An 18,642-nucleotide genomic window follows, 5' to 3' on the forward strand; every position below is an offset into this window, starting at 1 on the left:
GAATGCTTTTAACTTTGGAAAGGCAGCATGCAAATAAAATGATCGATTGGTTGATTCAAGTTATTTTGCCCTGATTTAAATGTGTTTATCTCCCTCTAACCACAGTATAGCCATGTAAACATAGGCTTTCACCTAACATAATCATAAGAGACCAGAGTTTGTTCTGGTTATAGAATTATTGATGCACTGTGCTATTCCTAATTATGACATCTGGATATATGTCTTCTTTTCAGTCCCATATCCAGAGCACGTCTGATAGAATCCAGTTCAATGATCTGCAGTCTTTGCTGTGTGCCACTTTACAGGTAAAAACTTGTTCTTAAATTTATATGCAGCGTGAGGACATACAAAAGTACTTAGCGTGAGGGCTAGTGAGGAGAGATCAAGGGAAAACAGATACAAGTTGGGATTTTTCACAAGTGTCTCCAGGAATACTTCTGTAACTCAAACGTGAGATATTTTCTTTTCTTTTGAAGTTGTGAATAAGAAGGCTGCCTAGAAATATCTTAACAGGGGGGGTATGGAACACAGGATGTTTCTTTTTTTGGGGGGTGCCCCTTGTCCAAATATCAGCTCATCACTTAATTGAAAGGGTGTCTTAAGGAAAGGTGGTGAGGCAGTAGAAGATTAATACCGGAGGGCACTGAGGTAGCTGACATGGTGCCCTACAGATGTTTATGGACTACAACTTTCCATCATCCTCACCATTGGCTAGATTGCTGGGGTTGATGGGAATTGGAGTCCAGCAACATCTAGAGGGCACCACAATAGGGGCAACCTATTAAAGCTAGCGGATTTCCCATCATTCTTTCTGCTGCAGAGTTGTATTTTAAGGTCAGATATAAGCCAGCCAGGACCTACTCCTGGACTAAAATGAATTGCCCAGAGAAAGCGTCTGCAGTGAAGGAACAGTAAAGTACCAATTTGAAAACTCCGGATCCTGGAACCTCTTCATTACGTGCATTTTCTGTGGTGGCTCCCCATTTGTGGAATGCTCTCCCCAGAGTGGCTCACCTGGTTCCATCATTGCATGTCTTTAGGTGCCAAGCAAAAACATCCCACTTAACGCAGGCCTTCATCCATTAAACAATCTACGGCCTTTTAAATGGGATGGGGGGGACTGTTGTTATGAATTTTTCTGCGATTGTTTTATTGTGTTTTATTGTTATGCTATGTAAAATATGTTTATAATGCTGAACACTGCCTTGAAATCTTCAGATAGAGAGTGGTATATAAATTGAATTTAAATTTTTTAATATATCTTTTTACACATAGATAAACTCAATCTGCAGAGTTCATGGCTGTTCACCTCTGGGTGTGGGGGTGTATATAGAATTGGAGGGGGGGCTGACATCTGGGGAGAAAATCTGATCTGAGAGCCTCTGTCTTAAGTTCTCTTTTTCTCACCGAAATCCCAGAACGTCCTTCGTAAAGTGCAGCACCAAGATGCTTTGCAGATCTCAGATGTGGTGATGGCATCTCTCTTGAGGATGTTCCAAAGCACAGCAGGGTCAGGAGGTGTCCAAGAAGATGCCCTCATGGCTGTCAGCACCTTGGTAGAAGGTCAGTGCTTTATTCTGTTCAGGGTTGTCTTTGGAGGGAATGATTCTTCAGTATATAAACCACGGTCTGCAGGTGCATGTTCAATGGCCATGAAGCTTTCAGAATGCTGAGGTAATGCTCCAAAAACCAATCTCACGTCTGGCATTTCTCGCTATATTTGGGGTAGGAAAGTGGAGGATGGGGGAGCCATGGCCATGGAAAGAACTGCTGGAGGTTGTACCAGGAATCAGTGGTACTTTAATTGGTTGGATAGCTGCCTGGACCACCAAGCCGTAGTAGTCAATAGCCTGGTGTTGTAGAACTTCTTTCCTGCCTATACCATCCTTTACCAAGAGAAGGAAGTGTTTGCTTGGAAAAAGTAAACTTCTGATGAGAATGAGGACAGTATGAAAGGATGGGTGTGGAGCGTGGGATCTCTGTTAAGGTAGAATAGTACTTGTAGGGAGGGGGTAAAATGGATCTTTTCAGGAAGCGATTAAGCAAAACATTCACCTTTTAGTGACTTCTGGAGTGGCGTAGTCAAGTTTGCCTGCTGCTTTAGTATATAGTAATTGCATAATCTCATGTCTGGCATAAGGGACGCGGGTGGCGCTGTGGGTAAAAGCCTCAGCGCCTAGGGCTTGCCGATCGAAAGGTCGGCAGTTCGAATCCCCGCGGCGGGGTGCGCTCCCGTTGTTCGGTCCCAGCGCCTGCCAACCTAGCAGTTCGAAAGCACCCCCGGGTGCAAGTAGATAAATAGGGACCGCTTACCAGCGGGAAGGTAAACGACGTTTCCGTGTGCGGCTCTGGCTCGCCAGATGCAGCTTGTCACGCTGGCCACGTGACCCGGAAGTGTCTCCGGACAGCGCTGGCCCCCGGCCTCTTGAGTGAGATGGGCGCACAACCCTAGAGTCTGTCAAGACTGGCCCGTACGGGCAGGGGTACCTTTACCTTTAATTGCATAATAGGACTTAGTTTTAGGGCCTCACTTGGCAGCCAGCCAGAGTTTGTGGCTGCTGCCAATGCTTCCCTTCTGCAGAGGTGAGGGCTGCAGGGTCTCATCTCTGACCATGCTAGACTTCAGAGCTGTTTGGAAGCAAAGTGAGTTTTTGCTACTTTGGAGGACCTCAACTCCACTTCCATCGCAGGTATGAGCCTTCCACCTTTCTTCTGTACCTGAGGAAGCCTGTGTAGCTCATTTGCAGCCATTCTGAGCTTTGGAGGTGCCTTGGATTTCTAGAAACAAGGTCAAACACAAGATTATCACCTTCCACATGCTGCTAAGTTTTCATCAGCGTTTTTTTGTGTGTGTCCTTTTATGGCTTCACATATTCCTTACGGAGAGAGGCAGACCTCTATCTTGACTTCTGTTTTGTTTTTCTATTCACATGGCTAACAACAAAATTGCACATAGCAGTTATGACTAAAGAAAAACAAGACCCGCCGTTCAATATAATACATAATGTGTATTTCATAAAGCTCCTTGCCCTATACTAACAATGCTTATAAGAGATGCTCCTATGGAAAATGTAGCTAAAGCTGCAATGCTGTACACAGCCATCTGGGAGTAAGTTCAATTAAATACTGTGAGATTGGCTTCTGAGCAGACATGCATACAATTGCCCTATCACTGTTTGAGGTGTGGAGAGTTTTATTAGACAGTTACCTGTTCAGAAAGCTTTTTCCAGTGGTTCTGATAACCTGAAGAGCAGGATAACATTTTGATGCACACTGTCAAAGTGAAGTAATGGCTTTTTAACTAGTTTGAGATGAATAAGGAATTTGTTTCAGAGGAGGTTGGTATCTGTAATGCCCAACTTTTATTCTATCATTGAGTAGCTTTCTGTTGCTTGCTTTGTTGCATACTGAAGAATAGATCCAGTTATGTTAGTTTTCTGGACTCCCCCCCCCCCCAATGCCTATATATCAAAAGTGAGAAACCTCTGGCCTGTAGACAGGATGTGGTCCATGGCATCTTGGCATCCAGCCCCACAACCTGCCATTCTCCAGTACCTGCATTAACTAGGTAGAAAAATTTCCATGGAAAAATAAAAGTATTGAGTGGATCACAGTGAGCCCTCACCACCATTCCTCCTCTTCCTTCTGATGCTTCTAATAACCACATAGTAGATGAGAAATGATTCATCCTAAAGTTTAGACTGCAACAGTTGATCGTCTTTTTGTGTGCCTTTCATGCCACATTTTTTAAAAAGTAAGAGCATTGTTGCTATGGCTATTCATTTGTCTTTTGGAGATGGCTGAAAAAGAACAAGAAATAGTGTACGCATAAATAAGAAACCTAGGTGGATTAGATGTGGGTTCTGGGTATAAAACACCAGGGTTCAAATCTCACTTAGCTTGGGGCACGAACACAGCCTTTGGACTAGCAAGGGCCTCTTTTTCCATGCCCTCCTTTTTGTTTGGAAACTAGTTATGTCTTGAAGTCTCCATTGACACTTGTGTTCACACAGCTGGCACCAGAGCAGTTTCCAACTGTGTTTTGGATGTAATGCTCAGCACAGTTGTTTCTGAGATGCAAAGGGATGGTGGAATGACCATGTGCCCAGGCAGAGAAGCACCCAAGCCTGTGACGCGCTGACTCCCAGTTTCCTCACCATCTTAGGATTGGGCAGTGTGCTTTCCATCTGCAGCAAGCCTTGGTGTGACCTTGTAATCATCCTTGGTTCTCTTGTCAGAAGAGAGGAGAAGGACTGGGTGGAGGGGAGGTCTTATGGGGCGCTTTTTAAACCCGCAGATTCTAGCTACTGTAGAAGTAGATATGCCATCTAGATAAGTCTAGATGCAATATCAAAGTAGCCTCAATTCTCTGTAACATTAACAACAATGTGTTATTGACATGTGGATTCAGTATAGCAGAGGTTGGGAGCCTGTGGCTCACAGATGCTGTTGGATTTGGTTCTCATCATTCCCAGCAAACATGGCCAATGGTCAGGGATGATGGGAGCTGTAGTCTAGCAACATGGAGAGGGCAAACGTGGAGATTGTGGTCTTCAGGGCCTTAATTTTAGATGCCTAACTGTTTCTTGTCTCCGCCACCTTCTCTATAGTTTTGGGAGGAGAATTTCTCAAGTACATGGATGCCTTCAAACCTTTCCTGAGCATTGGGTTGAAGAACTACGCTGAATACCAGGTAAGGCTCTGTTCACTCACAGAACGTTTTGGTTTTCTTGGGTTTAGTTGGCCTGCGTGGTGTGAGATTTGGAACACATAAGCTGCCCTAGGAAAGGGGGTGGGGAGCAACCAGCCCAAAGGTCCGATGTTTTCTCATTTGGAAACTTATTTGCCTCTCAGTCTCCCCTGTACCCCATGTCACAATTAGGCTTCAGAAAACCTGCTTGCTCCAATAAGAGTATGGTGGGGAGTTAGTTTCATAGAGCAAGAGGGAATGAAATGTGTGGAGCTGAGATGTTTTACTCAGTAGCATCTAGGTAGCATTGTTTAGATCAGCAAGAAGTTCAGGCAGTAATTTCAGTTGCATGGAAGAGGTGAACAAACAGTTACTGATCAGAACAATAAACAGATGTTACCTGAACAGGTTGCTTGTTTTAACAATATAATCCTGAGGCTATAGAAACCTGAAAGGCACTTTGTCTCTTTCCCAATTGCTCTTCCTTGCTGATTCCAGTTGCCTTGAAATCCTACTGTCAATTATGTGCAGCTCCTCACCAATGCTCTAGAGGGCCCCAGGGTATAATCTGGTGAAAAGATTCTATGTGCTTCTGTGCATTTTAAATAGTGCTAAAGCTCAGAAGAGGAATCAACCTCCATAGAAAGCAACAGCTTCTCATCAGGAGCACAGTCCTGCTACATGATATTCGCTTATTAGTCCAAGTCAAAAATTGCATGCCATAGTAGCACACTTACTTTGACATCAAACCGTGGGTTAGCAAAGGTGCAGAATTATTGGTAGTGTGGTGGGCAGGCAAAGACACTTGATTATAGTGCCACAGCAGGTGGATATCCTGTGGCCCTCCAGACAGGGCTAGATGACAAGGCCCTGTATTCCCTAGCCAGAATGGGTACTGGTGAGGGCTGATGGGAGCTGTAGTTCAACAACCTCTGTGTTACTAGGGAAGATGAAAAGACCCCCCTATTTAGATCTGTAACAATAATATAAAGCCACACAGAGATCATCATAATCATCAGCTTGTCTGAATCCTACATTTCCATGATAATACTCTAAATTAAAACTAAATTGGAATATGCCAGGAAAACTTTGGATAGTTTTCAGGGACCATATTTAAAGAATGAGCACGGGAAGGAAACCTGATATTGCAGATCACCCTACACCATCCACAGCTACTGGATAGGAGGTGCATTCCTGAGAGCCCCCATAGTGCTGCATGTCCAGATTGAAAGCTTAAGCATAAATTGATACAAATATGGTTTAAAATTCAGCATAGGCAAACAGAGATACCTGCTTAGAAGTTGCTGGATTCGTAGAGCACTGTGTAGGGCATCGAGTTCCAAAGTCTTGGAAATACTTGCTAGGCTAGGGAAAAGGGGTGGGATATGGTGAATTGGAAACTGATTTGATTAGAGGGTTTATTTGATAGATGGATGTAGCTCACTAGTAATTCAGTTTGGTGTTGAGAGTTCAGGGAAGGGCATTGCTCCTAGCAAGTATTTGGCACTACAAACTGATTCCCAAGTATTGCTTCTTTCCAGCCAGCAAACCAGCTTGCCTCCTTCCCGCTCCTTGTAACTCTGCATAAAACAGTTAGCAAAAGCTATGACTCTTCCAGGCGCGTCACACTTGAGCCGTTGCCTGCCTTGCTGGCTTTATTTAGCCTTTTTAATAGGGCACGGGTATAATGATCAGCACTAGAGGGGGGTGAAAGTGACTCACGGATTGGGTGGGTGTAATGCCTTTATCTTCTCTCCACAGGTCTGTTTGGCTGCAGTGGGCCTTGTGGGTGATTTGTGCCGGGCTCTGCAGTCCAACATCCTGCCTTTTTGTGACGAAGTTATGCAGCTGCTTTTAGAAAACTTGGGGGTGAGTGCCTCCTCCTAGTTAGCTGTTTGAACAAGGAGGCTGGCAGAAATGATCTAGAAATGAGGAAAAAAGGCTTCTAAATAGACATCCCTAACATGCTGGAAGACTAACAGGTGTAAACACTAAGTAGCTATGCTGGCTAGGTTTTGGGGCAAAAGAGACTCTTCTAGGCAAGAAGCTTTTGTCTTGCACGAGTTTTCTTGGTTGATCTCAGTGTGCCATGGAGTTTTACTCTTCCTCTCCCTTCCCGATGCTTACATACTGTGAGGGTCAAAAGTCACAATTGCAAAAGAAGACTCTAATCCAGCGGTGGATATTTCTACAGTGACTGGGAATATTGTACCTACTTTGCCAAAACTGGAAAGGCCAAGGGCAAGATACATGAATAAAGCTTGTGTAACACCTGGGGCTTTTTATCTTTTCACAAAAGTTAACGCATCTTGATAAATTAAAAATAAATAAATCTGCCTCTCCTGCAGCTCAGGATCACAATCCTATGTACTCTTTCTGGGGGTCTTAGTCCCATTGAACCCCAACTTATTTCTGAGTAAACATACAAACAATCTTAACAAGGTTGCTTGGTTAAACTGGAATAAGCTTTCAGTACTTTCAGGATAGAGTATAATAGAGACGCGAAATGTTTTCCTACTTAATATTATTGTTCAAGGTTTTCATCCATGCCTTGAATAAAATAGCTCCTTGTCCTTACAGAATGAAAATGTGCATCGATCTGTGAAGCCCCAGATTCTCTCGGTGTTTGGTGACATTGTTCTTGCAATTGGAGGGGAATTTAAGAAGTACTTAGAAGTTGTACTGAATACCCTACAACAGGCTTCTCAAGCCCAAGTTGATAAGGTAAGGCCTGGAAACCTGGGCTGCTGTGCAGATGTGTTGCACTGTCATAACCACCCCAGACTGATTGCCGCTGTGCTTTTTTGCCTTAGTCTGACTATGACATGGTGGATTACCTGAATGAACTGCGAGAGGGCTGTCTTGAAGCCTACACAGGAATCATCCAAGGGCTGAAAGGAGATCAAGAGAATGTGCATCGTGAGTATTTAAAGTTGGGCGAACAATTTCAACATCTTTAATTTAACCAACTTGCACGTGGCTCCTGTGAAGTGTAATGTGGGTGAGAAGACACTCTGTCCAAATCTCTAAATTGCCTTGTTCTTATCTCAAGGGCTCTCAGAGTTGTAGTAGTATATTGTGTTAATTGTCACATCTGTGAGTAGGCTGTTGAATATGTTTTATTGAATTGAAAATCTGGCCAGGAGATCTGAAAGTTGGGCAGAGTCAGCAGATGACCTTTGGGCTAGTTTCTCATCACCTTGTATCTTAAAAGGGCTACGTTCCATTGTTCTTAGGAAGCCGTTAGTCTTAAATATTACACAATGAAGGGCTGCAGAAGAGGCAATCCCACCCTGAGATCTGTTGCCTTGGGTCACTCACCTGTGTCTCCTACTTGCTGTGCTCTGGGACCGTTGACTGCTGCCTTCTGTGGCTGCAATACAATTACACCTGTGTCGGTTTTCAAGAAGAAAGGCTACTCCATGTTGACCGAAATAGCAGCAAACTTGGATGCTCACCATGTGTGTGCTGGCCACTTAACATGGTGTGTGTGTGTGTGTGTGTGTGTGTGTGTAGTCACTTAAAAGAAATATTGTTCTTGGAGCCAGCAGTCGCGAGTGAGGTGGTGTGTGTGTGTGTGTGTGTGTGTGTGTGTGTGTGTTGGGGAGGGGAGAGTATTGTGGGTTTCATTTGGACCCTAGGTTGTCTGTGGTGGATCTGGGTGCTTAAATAAAAGTTTAAATATCAGCAAGCAGAAAATAGCTGTGCAGCCAGCCAATGAAACTAAATGCTGCTTTCTTTTCAGCGGATGTGATGCTGGTGCAGCCCAGAGTAGAATTCATCTTGTCGTTCATTGACCATATTGCCACAGATGAAGATCACACTGATGGGGTTGTAGCCTGCGCGACTGGGCTCATAGGGTAAATGCCGACAACTTATTTGTGCTTTGGGAAGTGGGGAATTTGGAAGTACCACACTGAACCTCAGACGCCCCCTGTGAATCACATTTACCATAAAGGCAAAATGAGGTATTTTAAGCATGGAGCCTCCACCACCAAAATAAACTTTGGCTTAAGCGTTGGCTTAAGTTTTACATGGTGCAGCATTAAGGGACTTTACAGTAAGTGTGGGTAGTTTGTAAGCACACCTTTAAATTTGCAATTGATGTGGAATAGGATGACCAGTTCACTGAATGTGAACTCATTTTGCAAAGACAGTCTTAAGACATCAGCCATCTGAGCCAAACTGGTGGTTGTGGTACCTTGCTAGAGTGACGTTGTCCTTCAATGATATTCTGACTCTTAGCTATACCTGAGTTGGCTTAACAATAGTAGAAGAACATAAATAAGCAAAGACTTCTTAAAAAAACAACAACACTGAAACCCCAGCAGAAAAGCAGCAATATCTGCAGCAACATCCTAAGTCTCCAAAAGTATATTCTGTTGAGCTTGGCCATGCTTAAATTGTCATACTTCTACAGGGAGGTTATTTCATAGTTCTGGGAAACTGTAGCAAGGGCCTGTCCATAGCAGTCCATATGTGTGCGCTCTCCTCTTTTCTCTGTGGAACAGAAAGTTATAAACTCAAAAATGGCAGCTAACTTAAGATCAAGGCTAGGAGGAGCCTCTTTCAGCTTACACATTAATAAAGAGATCTCTATTTGTACCCTTGTTTGTTTCCCGTAGGGATTTGTGCACAGCATTTGGGAAAGATGTCCTCAAGTTGGTAGAAGCTAGGCCCATGATACACGAACTGCTAACTGAAGGAAGGAGATCAAAGACGAACAAAACAAAGACGCTTGCTACCTGGGCCACTAAAGAGCTGAGAAAACTGAAGAATCAAGCTTGGTAAAGAAGCTATTTCTGTTCCTCAAAGCAGCTTCACCTACATAGTTTTTGTTAGAGATGCAGGGACTAATGTCGGCCTCAGGACTTTAAGCCTTCAGTAAAGATCAGTTTCTTTCATCTGGTGTTTTTCCACCACTTGCTGAAAAATTCTGTCAGGCTGGAAGCCCATCAGAATGAATTGTGGGAAATAATAATGGGACGTGGGTGGCACTGTGGTCTAAACCACTGAGCCTAGGACTTGCCGATCAGAAGGTCAGCAGTTCGAATCCCCGTGACAGGGTGAGCTCCCGTTGCTCGGTCCCTGCTCCTGCCAACCTAGCAGTTCAAAAGCACGTCAAAGTGCAAGTAGAGAAATAGGTACCACTCCGGCGAGAAGGTAAATGGTGTTTCTGTGCGCTGCTCTGGTTTCGCCAGAAGCGGCTTAGTCATGCTGGCCACATGACCCAGAAAAACTCTGCGAACAAACGTCTGCTCCCTCGGCCGGTAAAGTGAGATGAGTGCCGCAACCCCAGAGTCGTTCGTGACTGGACTTAACTGTCAGGGGTCCTTTACCTTTTTATGGAGTCTCTCAGTCCTGGGCATACAGTGCTGTAGATTGTATAGCTTATTGGAAGTGGAATTGGGTGTGCTATAGTGCAGCATGTCATATGCTGCACGTCCTTAGTTTAAACCTCGATATGTGTGAACTTGGGAGCTTTCAAACTGTTTTGAAAACCCTAGTAGTCATTAGAACCCTATCAGGGGTTTCTCAATGAGAAGATCAATGAAAATGGAAAGTTGAAAGAGAGCTTTTCTTCCACTACTTAATTTTTTATTAAATTTATGTCCTGCCCTTCTTCCCAAAGGATTCTCCTACTGACTCCCTCCCCATCCACTCCCAGTTTACATGAAGCAGTGGTGAAGACCAGCTTAAGCTGAGCGTGAAGCTTACAAAACATTCCAGAATTTGAGTGGCCTTTTCCCGCTGACAATATCCCTTCTCTTACAGATCTGTTACCATTGGGATGACACCTGAGACCCCCACTGGATAATCTCCAATCTATTGAGAAAACAAACCCAACCCGGAAGTGAGGAGTGTGCACGGATGCTGAGTGTTTGGGAATGAGAGGATGAGTGAGTGAGAGGCTTAAAACACACCACGGTGAAAATCCAGCCACGGCAAACGGCAGCAGCGCTGTTAATGGAGCTAATCACTGACTTGCGTAGCAACGAAACCTTGTCATCGCTTGCCTCCAGGAAGTGGAAAATGATTGGTTTCCATACTTCAATGCGGTCTCTTCTGACAAGAGACAAAGGACTAACTTCTGTGTCTTGTCGCCAGTGAAGAGGGAGATGAATTAGTCTGGAGAGAGAGAGAGTGAGAGAGGAAAGCTAGCTTCAGGGTCAATTCCGAGTGCTCATATAATAAGGTCTGGCTTTCGTTGCTGGAAAGAGGAGGCGGTGGGAACCCCAGCTCACCTTTCGGGAGGGGAGTTTTTGGCCACTTGTCAGTGCACGAGAGAGCACGAGAGAAACGGGACGGGTGAAGGATTTTCTTTCAAGAGTGAGTGTGTGTGAATGAGGCGATATCTACATTCTCAACTTTTAAGTCATTGCAGTTAATCTTTCCCAAAAAAAATAAGAGAAATACTGAAGAGGTTAGCAGTTGCATTTCATAAAACTAACAAAGTTCAGTCTACTTGAAGCGGCAGAAGAGTAAGAGTTTAAGGGGGGGAGGGGGGGAAGAGAAGTTGCTCCGTAATAGGGCTTCTTTAGAGAAACGCTGGTGGGATGTTCAAAGCTCCCGTCGTGACACTTTTTCACGATCTTGTTTCATTAAAAAGCGCCTTTCCTTCCTTAATTTTGTTCAACTGTGAATGTAGAAACCAAGGGGGCAGGGTGGGGGGGGAGGCGGGGAGGCTGTCCAGAAAAAAACCCACAACTCTCACGTATTAGTAGAGAGATTAGGATCCAATTCTCCAAATGGGATGCAAGGCTTTAAAACAAAACAACTATGCTAAAAAAAAATTGGCAACGACAAAAACCCAAAGGGACACAGCCCCTCTCTTGGCGTGAACAAAGTAGCCCGAACCACACACAACTGTGCCAAAGAGTTAAAAAAAAAAAAGGAAACAAAAGTCCAAATGAGAAAAAGAAACCTTCAGGAAATATTTTGGATTGCAAAAAATGAGGATGAAATTCAAATGTTCAAACAAAGCAAAAAGATAAAAGTACGATTTGGAAACCTCTTGGCCTATTGGTTCTCTTTATTTGATTCTGAATATGGTATTAGTCTTGCTGCACTTCAAAAAGGAAAAATTTATATAAATATATATATACTGACTTGAGCTTACACAGGATGGCACTTGTAAAAGGTTATATTTTTCCACTGCAGTTAAAGATTAATAAAATGGTGTCAAACATTCCCCCAGTACTACTTTTTTTTCTATTGGTCTTTCCAGTAAACAAGGAGATCCATGTTACTTCATTATTATTATTTTTTACAAAAGAGAGCAGTTCAGATATGGGCAGCTTATGTTCTAGGTGTACCAGTTCAAATTCTATAGTTCTATAACATTTAAAACAATTTCTTAAAGGAAGGGGAAGAGGCAGCTGTTCTATAGCTGTTTAGGATTCCTAGACAGAGGTTGAAGGGGGGATAAGACGCACCTGCTTCTAACTATGCAGCTATTGATGCTTAGGGGCTTTTAAAAGATGGGTGCTTTTTAAGCTTGCCTTGTCAGGAAATCTAATGCCTTGCAAGAAGCATTTCTTTTTAAAAAAAAAAACAACAAAAAAATACCCTTCCTCATCCACTCCAAACCCTTCTCCGGCTCCACACTTCCCCAGGCTCGTCCTGGGATCCTCTTCAGTTGCCCATCCTCAATGGAAAGCAAGCATGCCAGTTTCTTGTACAGGGTATCTGACGCGTGCCTTCCAGTGCCAGGTTCAGAATTGCAGCCCCCACTGCTGACTTCTCGAACCAGTGTACAAAAAGAGACCAGGTGATGACTAAGCAGGAAGCTCCAGCATGAGTCTGAAAGATGGGCTTTTGACAAACCTGGGTCCACCTTATCTTAATGCCTTTTTTTCCTTTGGGGGACACCCACGAAACGAAAGCCATTCCTGAATTTGGGGAGATGGGTGTGTGAAGGGGAGATCTGATCATTCCTCAGTGCTACTGAACTCTGTCCAGTGTTGGCTGTTCAGCTGTAGGCAGCAGGTAAATAAAGTACACTGAGTTAGTAGTGGAAACCAAAAAAGCGTGTCTTACTTTTTTTTCCTCTGTCTTCCTGGCTGGAGCTAAAATCAGACTCTGTTTTAAAGAAAACCTTTCTTCTGAGCTAGGCTTGGGGGTGGGGAGGAAGAATCCCATACATGTTAGAGACCGATAATTTCAATTTCCATTCTTTACTCTTCTACATATTCTGTGCAAGCTACTTAAAGCATGCATGCCCCTTTGATTCCTCCTCGCTTTGGGGGAGAGACTATAAAATATTTGGAGGCTTATGTGTGCCTTATAATTAATGGAATGCATCTGAGAGGCTGCGGATTTCAGCTGCTCACCAGCTCTGCCTTAAGTAAAATAGAAATTACTGTGTGACTTTGGGCGTGGAGAAGAGGAAATGCTGCGTAGCTGGAAATGCAGTCAGCGATACAAACTGGCATGTTCATCAAAGTGTTGTTTCCTGACTGCACAGCCAGCCTGGAGGCAACCGCTTCCTATAGATGCAGCTATTTTAGGGGAAATGTGTGTGTGGTTCTGGTTCATATTGGAACAGGCCTTCCTGCCTCATGACTTTCTGAGCTGAACACAGTCCATCAACCATGGATCGTAGCCTGGCAGGTGCTCTGAGGTTGAGGTGAGCTTGTGGGCAGCGTCTGATTCATAGGTAGTACAAGTCAGTCTCAAGCTTCTGGGACATTCATGCGTATGTTGTTTGCAACACATAACACACTTTTTAAAGGGCCTTCAAGGCAAGTCTTGTTTCTGAGTGTCTGCAGAAGACTTCCTTGTGTACAGTATGTCTGCTGCATTAATGTTCAGTGTAGCAACTGGAAATGAAATCCAACCTCTTCTTTTATTCCAAGGATTTGTGTCCTAGTTGCCAGAGCGGTGAGCAATAACTTGTTGAATTCCTCGTAAAAATTAGCATGAAATAACTAACAAGTGTTCCTGGGATGAGTGCTTCAGACTTGCTCACTTAAGCAGAATTTAGCTGCAGGTTTGCAGTCTCTTTTTGTGGACGAGGTTTAGGGATCTTCCTACATAAAAATAAAGAGTTTGTTGCAAGTGTGCTTTCCAATTATTGACAAATTTCTGTGGATTTCTAGTGTGGGAAGGGCCTGCACAAATTATACTGGAAAAACCTTCAGTGTAAGTTTGAGCAACTCATCAAAGTCTCACAGAACGCAGCCCCCTTTGCTTAAGGTCTTTGCGGTAGCGCAGGATCCCTTAGTGATCAACAAGCGCATTTAGGAAGCTTATCACACCACACTTTCATATTTCCATGAATGTGTGTTCATTCTGAGAAAACCTGAGGGCATTGGACCAATCTTTTAACATCTCATTTTCTTGAGGGACAGCCATTTAGTCTGTTGCAGCAATTTTTCGGCACATTTAAAAGTTTCTTCTGGCCTAAGCTTTCCTAGATAAGAGCCAACTTCATCAGATACATGAAAGCGTATCGCCAGTTGGCAAGTAGAGAGATGCCTCAGTGTCTGAATCCCTCCTGCCAAGAACACTTTTTTTACTGGCCAGAAGGCCATGAAATGGCCATTCGTAAAAAAATGTTCATACAGCTCTTACTGTTGGAACTCTCCCTTGTCTAAATGGAGTAGGCAGTTGCAGAATTTCCTCCCGCCTCTAGCATATTTGATGTCTATTTCTAAGCATAAATTTGTGCGCTAGAGCAGGGCATGTGCTGCTTTGATTTGTTGCACCCAACCTACCCCATGCTCCTGTTTCTAACAAGATGCTTGTGCTAAATGTCTTGTGTGCACTGATGTTCAGATGGTGGGAGTATGTGTGTGGTTACTCAATACATTCGTGCCTTGGTACCCCGGCGTTTTGGCTCCCGAACGCCCCAGACCCAGAAGTGAGTGATGCAAACGTTCTTTGGAATCCAAATGTCCAACAAGGCTTCTGATTGGCTGCGCTTCGGTTTCCGAACATTCTGAAAGTCGAACCAACTTCCGGAACGGATTCTGTTCAACTTCCAAGCTACGACTGTAGTGAGGGAAAGACACTCTGCATATGCTTGGGTGCTTTCATGTTGCTTATATATATTCTAGGTTTTAGGAATTGGATTTGAGCTGCTTCCACAATTGCAAACCAGAACCGTTGGCACCACTCCCTCTGCGTAACCAGTGTGCTCCAGGACTTGTTCTATTGGCTACAACATTCAAACCTAATTTCAGTAGAAGCAACCCTGTGGTTATCATATGAGCCACACCTGAGTTACGCTATAGAAAAGAGTGGCTCACGGTCACCCACTGAGCTTGTTCTATTTGACATTTTATACCGTCCCCTCCAAAAGAAGATTTTTTTCCTTCCGACATTGCGTTAGGATAGGGCAAGGTGGTGGGTGACTGGCTGGACTGTAGCTCGGTGGTAGAGCACATGCTCTGCGTGCAAAAGATCCCAGGGTCAGTCTTGGGTAGAATTGTGAAAGATCCTGAAACCATGGAGGCTTACTGCCAGTAAGAGTAAGACTGCAAAGGAACCAGGTGGGTCAGTAGCTTAACTTCAGGCACCAGGCCTGTTGGCAGACCAACTCAGCACAACAAATCTGCAAGCAAGACCCCAAAGCAGTATCAACTCCACAATGAGGGGCTCAATTGCAGATGACCGCAGTACCTGGAGACAGGCCCGCGCATCCCAAGCAGGGACCAGTGGCAGAATGATCTACAGCCCTGGATATTGTCATTTTAAGAGTTCTGGGAATTGCTAGGAGGCTCCTATTTACCTCAGAGGTACGATTCTCATTCCCTGGGAAGAGGGATTGAATGTGAATATGGGGTCTCCTAGCAACTCTCGGCACCCTTAGCTGACTGCAGTTCCCAGGGTGCTTTGGGGGAAGCCAGTGGCATAATAGGTAAAGGTAAAGGGACCCCTGACCATTAGGTCCAGTTGTGGCCGACTCTGGGGTTGCGGCGCTCATCTCGCTTTATTGGCCGAGGGAGCCGGCGTACAGCTTCCGGGTCATGTGGCCGGCATAACTAAGCCGCTTTTGGAGAACCAGAGCAGTGCATGGAAACACCGTTTACCTTCCCGCCGGAGTGGTACTTCTCTATCTACTTGCACTTTGATGTGCTTTCGAACTAGGTTGGCAGGAGCAGGGACCGAGCAGCGGGAGCTCGAACCGCCGACCTTCTGATCAGCAAGTCCTAGGCTCTGTGGTTTAACCCACAGCACCACCCGCGTCCCCAGTGGCATAATACTGCTTCATTAAATGTATAGTGCAGACAGATGAGGCCGGAGTTGAGGGTTCGGCAATAGGATCGATACCATTACCACCACAACTCCCTAGCTTGTTAACCAGGGGTCCTAGAAAGGGCTGCATTAGGACTTCCAAGTTCAAAACAAAACAAAACAAGGCTAAGATAGCATATGACTCACCCAGTATTGTGTCTGTGGAGAGCTGGTGCTGAAAATGGCCACTATGGTTAACCCAGTTATGAGCTCCTGAGGTCTAGTCTACTCAGGCAGCAGAAAGAGACAGTAGCCAGAGTTGTGTACGGTGGTACCACAGGTTAAGAACTTAATTCGTTCCGGAGGTCTGTTCTTAACCTGAAACTGTTCTTAACCTGAGGTACCACTTTAGCTAATGGGGCCTCCCACTGCCACCGTGCCGCCAGCGTGCGATTTCTGTTCTCATCCTGAGGTAAAGTTCTTAACCTGAGGTACTACTTCTGGGTTAGCGGAGTCTGCAACCTGAAGCGTCTGTAACCTGAGGTACCACTATTATCTAAGCTGGCGGGAGAGGATACTAATTTTGAATGCTTGCATTAAAAATAAATAAATCCCTGTAAACAAAAAGTCCCAGGGCATCAGGGAAAGTGGTAATAAACTACCTGTTTCATACTTGCTTATTTTATGTAAATAAGCCCCCCTCCCTCAGGAAAGAGGTAAAGTCTTTTCCACTATACCACATTAAGAACGCAAGATAGTAAAACGATAGGAAGAAGAGAACATTTAAAAATACAGTATTATTTTGACATGAGGTGGGGAAATAATTTTTACCTTGTCAAGCTGCCTCCATGAGCATCAAATGTATTTTTATTTCTAAAAGACGTTTGTACCCTGCCTTTTGGCTCCCAAAGTTCCTCACCTCATCAATTAAAGGCAACATAACCCTGAAGCATTTCCCCCCGAACTGATTTTCTGTCTAGGACTATTCGTTTTCCTTTAGGCGCCAAGCGAAAACGTTCCCCTTCGACCAGGCCTTGGGCTGATTAACATGCTGTGTCTTTTCACATGTGTTTGTGGGAGGCGGGTTTATTGGTTTGCTTTATTCTCGTTTTTAGTATGTATTTTGTTTTTTCATTTTGTATTTATATGCCTTGAACTACCCAGAGCATTTCAGGCGAGAGGCAGTATACAAATTTTATTATTATTATTTTATTTTTATTTTTATTATTATATAATTAAAACTAACATATACAATGCCTTTTAAGCCACAAGGATTCTTCTAGGCACAGAGGGAAGAGCCTTTAACCTTCCTAATGTTGTTGAACTGCAAACATGGCTAATAGCCAGGACTGATGGGAGTTGCAATTCAGCAATGTCTGGAGGACAAACTGCGCCATACAACTGACCTAGGCTGAGGAAGTGAGATTTCTGGCTTGCACTTAGGAAGACTATGTGCCAACACACTTGGTTGTACCCTAGTTTTGATCCTGGTCCATCTGTCTCTGCCTTAGCCCCCACCCTTTCTTGGGGGCCAGTATTCCTAAAATCAGAAGTTCATAAGCTTATCTGTTAAGCTTCTCACCTGCTGCTGGAGGATAACAGTGAATCTAAGGAGCAGCTCCACCCCCATCGTTCAGCCCGGATACAGAGATCCAGCACCGAGGGCCTTCTGGCAGTTCCCTCGCTGCGAGAAGCGAAGTTACAGGGAACCAGGCAGAGGGTCTTCTCAGTAGTGGCACCCGCCCTGTGGAACGCCCTCCTATCAGATACCAAGCAAATAAACAACTATCTGACTTTTAGAAGACATCTGAAGGCAGTCCTGTTTAGGGAAGTTTTTAATATTTGAAGTTATATTCTGTTTTTAGCCCTCTGTTGGGAGCCGCCCAGAGTGGCTGGTATAAATAAATAGTATAACTAATAAAATAATTATTTTTATTACTACTAAAAAACCTGCAGAGCTAAGTTCCCTATTTTGGGCACCCCAGTAGTTGTGATTGGCCAAGGCTTACCTGTCTCACTGAAACAGTAAACTTGTGTCTGAGCTGTACCACTGCAGAGTGCAGAGGGTAGGGCTTGCGTGCTGGAATGTACCTCCATGCAAAATATTCATTGGATGTAGAAGGTTACCACGTCAGGGAGAAGGGCAGGTTATAGCCTGCCTCCCTAATGCGCCAGTTTTTCATTTTCTATATGCAGGGACATTGAAACATGTGATTCTCCTACCTGCAGTCTGAAGTAGTACAACCCAGATACAGCTTTGCCACGGCAGTGAGAACTAGGATGTTGTGTTTTTTCGCTTCTGAGTCACTTGTCTAGCCCCACACAATAAAGCCAGGCAGGCTGGAGAAATGTGCTGTGTGTGTGTGTGGTTTCTTTGTTCGTTTCGTTTCATTTCATTTCTATTTTTTTGCTTCCTTTCCATCAGCTTTAACATCAGAGAGGATCAAGAGCCCTCATTTGTACTTCAAAGTATTCCACAGCAAATTGGTAAAACCTAGAAAAGAAATCCTGAAAAATAATGCCTGCCTCTTCTTCCTTTCCGTTCTCACTTCTATAGAGATATTTGTCAGCAATAATTAAATAAATAAATAATAAATTAAACCCTGGCCGCCAAAGGGATTTTCCCACCCCCTCCTCCTCCTGCTTGTTTGTGTTAAAATTGCTAGTTTCCTTGAAAATACAACAGATGCAGAGGTCAATACAAGGTGCCTGACTTTCCTTACCAAAACGCAATGAAAGGGTTAATAATCTGGAAAACTGAATTCTGCAAA

At 44.2% G+C, this 18,642-nt stretch overlaps 1 protein-coding gene across 1 annotated transcript in view; it reads left to right on the forward strand.

Moving 5' to 3' along the window:
* The window catches only part of KPNB1 (karyopherin subunit beta 1), a 32,503-nt gene extending 20,622 nt beyond the window's left edge, over positions 1–11,881 (forward strand). The window contains exons 14-22 of the mRNA XM_028751763.2: positions 234–305; positions 1,419–1,563; positions 4,611–4,693; positions 6,452–6,559; positions 7,271–7,414; positions 7,504–7,609; positions 8,436–8,550; positions 9,316–9,477; positions 10,466–11,881. Of these exons, the coding sequence (XP_028607596.1) occupies positions 234–305; positions 1,419–1,563; positions 4,611–4,693; positions 6,452–6,559; positions 7,271–7,414; positions 7,504–7,609; positions 8,436–8,550; positions 9,316–9,477; position 10,466 (936 nt within the window). The 3' untranslated portion in view covers positions 10,467–11,881. The remainder of the gene's footprint in view (positions 1–233; positions 306–1,418; positions 1,564–4,610; positions 4,694–6,451; positions 6,560–7,270; positions 7,415–7,503; positions 7,610–8,435; positions 8,551–9,315; positions 9,478–10,465) is intronic.
* The last annotated feature ends 6,761 nt before the right edge of the window (positions 11,882–18,642 follow it).

This window comes from Podarcis muralis, chromosome 13 (genome assembly GCF_964188315.1).
Source record: "Podarcis muralis chromosome 13, rPodMur119.hap1.1, whole genome shotgun sequence".
In the NCBI taxonomy this organism is placed as follows: domain Eukaryota; kingdom Metazoa; phylum Chordata; class Lepidosauria; order Squamata; family Lacertidae; genus Podarcis; species Podarcis muralis.